At 49.0% G+C, this 2,306-nt stretch overlaps 1 protein-coding gene across 1 annotated transcript in view; it reads right to left on the bottom strand.

Annotated features, from left to right (window-relative positions):
- The window catches only part of LOC103799067 (cytoplasmic FMR1-interacting protein 2-like), a 42,056-nt gene extending 40,179 nt beyond the window's left edge, over positions 1-1,877 (bottom strand). The window contains 1 exon segment of the mRNA XM_009071361.1: positions 1,761-1,877. Coding sequence (XP_009069609.1) covers positions 1,761-1,877 — 117 coding nt within the window.
- Positions 1,878-2,306: the final 429 nt, after the last annotated feature.

Below are 2,306 nucleotides of genomic sequence, written 5' to 3'. Positions count from 1 at the left end.
GGAATTGCATAGAATAAACACACTGAAAGGGCAGGGAATGAGTTGTCTGGAAAACATAAATATGAAAGTCAGCACTCATCCAGGTACTATTATCAGTGTTGGTGCTGCTCTTGCAAGTACAAACAGTTGTTGGGGTGAACAGTTGTTTTGGAAGCTGTGCTAGTGCTTTGGGTTGGGACAGGGGAGCAAGAAAGTACAGAGGAAGGTGGGGGATGGAAAAGCAGCTCCCCAGAGTGCCTGTTCACAGGCTCTGTGCTCGGGTAATTTCCTCTGCCAAGGCTGACTGATGGTATCTGCTAGAGGGCAGGGCAGACAGAAGTCCCAAGCACCCAGAGCTGCTCCTTGCAATGACATTAGCACTGCAGTGACCACACTCACCTCAACAACTGATTTCTTAAGTAGGAAAGCTAGGAGCACAGACATGTGGCCACAGGGCTGCTCTTCTTAGTGCCTCCAGGACATCACATGTGACTAATGTAACAACAAAAGCTGAGGCTGCATATGCATTTTTGGCTAGCAGGGGAGAGGGCTACATACAAACCAAGCATGATTAGGAAAAACAGGCTTGACCAACATCTCTAGATTCAGCTTAAAGGAGGTTTTTAGGCCCAGCTGTATGCACACACTTGTGGCCCAGAAAGGAAGCTTGTGGTGGCTGCCCCAACCCTGGCAGTGTTCAAAGCCAGGCTGAATGAGGCCCTGAGCAACCTGGTCTAGTGGGCAGGTGTCCCTGCCCATGGCAGGAGGGGGTTGGGACTAAATGATCTGTAAGGTCCATTCCAACCCCTAAAATTCAATGATTCTATGATTCTATGATAAGCTGTGCCATAAGGTTGGATTCTGAGTCCCTCATGGGACACAAGCCAGCAAAGGCTAAAAAGTTATTGTAAGAAGAGATAAGCAAGAAATGATATCAAGGTTTTCCAAGGAGAGCTGAAATTTGAACAGCCCAGAATGGCCTTTGGGTCTGATAACCCACAGAGATACTAAGGCTCTGGAATGAGCCCAGGGTCTGACCTGCTGAAAGAGATACTGTAATTCCAGACCCCTGCGCAACAAGGCACAGCAATCACAGTGTGAGCGTATTTATACACTGCCATGGGTAAGCCATGAATTCAGGAGCGGCAGGATGGAGAAAGTAACCCCTTATTACATTTAACCCCGGGGTGTGTGCTATAGTACAGGGTGTGGTGGCCAAGCAGCCCAGGCATCCTGCTGCGGAACCAAAAGCAGGAGGTTGAGCTGTGCCCTGGGCTCACGCCAAGCTTTGCTTGGTCAGCGCAGCTGCAGCTAAATCTGAGGCTGTTCAGGGCAAAGAAGTGATTCTAGTAGCTACCCTCCTTAGCCTGCCAGCAGCTCCCCAGACCAGCAGCTCCAGCTGTGCTAGTGGCACTTTGATCTTGCCCTGCTTAGATGCATGCACTATCATAAAAAGGAAGCACAGAAATAAGTGAACAATAAAACATTGCTGAGAACTTTCTGCTGTTATCACAAATCTTATCTTCTTCTTCCTACCCATTCATGTACTGTGGTCCTCATTTTTGCCCAGCCTTAAAAAAAATCCCCTTCACCAATCTCTGGCGCTTTCCTTTTAAAGTCTTTGGGAACAGATTTGTGGCTAGATCTGTTCTGAACATTTCCTTAAACATGCTGAACCCAAGATGTTTTCGGCTAGTTCTCACAGTACCATGTGCCCCTGTGCTTTGCATGAGCTGCTGGAACAACCCTCCCTGTCCCACCACCTCCGTGAGCTGAGGTACCTGGTACATGATGGAGGAGGGAGGTGGTTCGATGCATGGCTGCTGGTCTGGCAGAGGCAGCTCCTCCAGCAAGTCCACATTGGACAAGGCATCCTCTAGCGTGACGTGAGTCGTCATGGTGCTGGATGTTCAGTTTCCACACTAAATCCAAAGCAAAAGAGAGGGTGATAGCCAGACAAGACAACCAGCCAGCAGGCAGAAGACTGAGTGGGAAAGTGCCAAAGGACAAAACCAGACCCAAGACTGGCTGACACTGCAGGAGACAAGAACCCTGTTTATCTCATTTTCCTTCTCTTGTGCATTTAACCTACATCTCTGTGTCATCTCCCCTTCTGTAATTCAACAGCAGCGTAGGAATGCAGAACAAGAGGAACACAACTACCCACCCAGCCACTTCTCTGCTTAACTCTATGCAAAACTGTCTCAGACAGAGAACAGCTGGGTGCTGCAGTGCAGCTTTAGCAGCCCCAAGTGAAAGCGTGTGCTCCAAAATGCAAAGCGGCGCTATCAAGAAGATTTAGCAGCCCCAAGTGAAAGCGTGTGCTG

The sequence above is a fragment of the Acanthisitta chloris genome, unplaced genomic scaffold, assembly GCF_000695815.1.
Source record: "Acanthisitta chloris isolate BGI_N310 unplaced genomic scaffold, ASM69581v1 scaffold16723, whole genome shotgun sequence".
NCBI classification, from domain to species: Eukaryota; Metazoa; Chordata; class Aves; order Passeriformes; family Acanthisittidae; genus Acanthisitta; species Acanthisitta chloris.
This window is presented reverse-complemented; position numbering and strand designations above follow the sequence as displayed.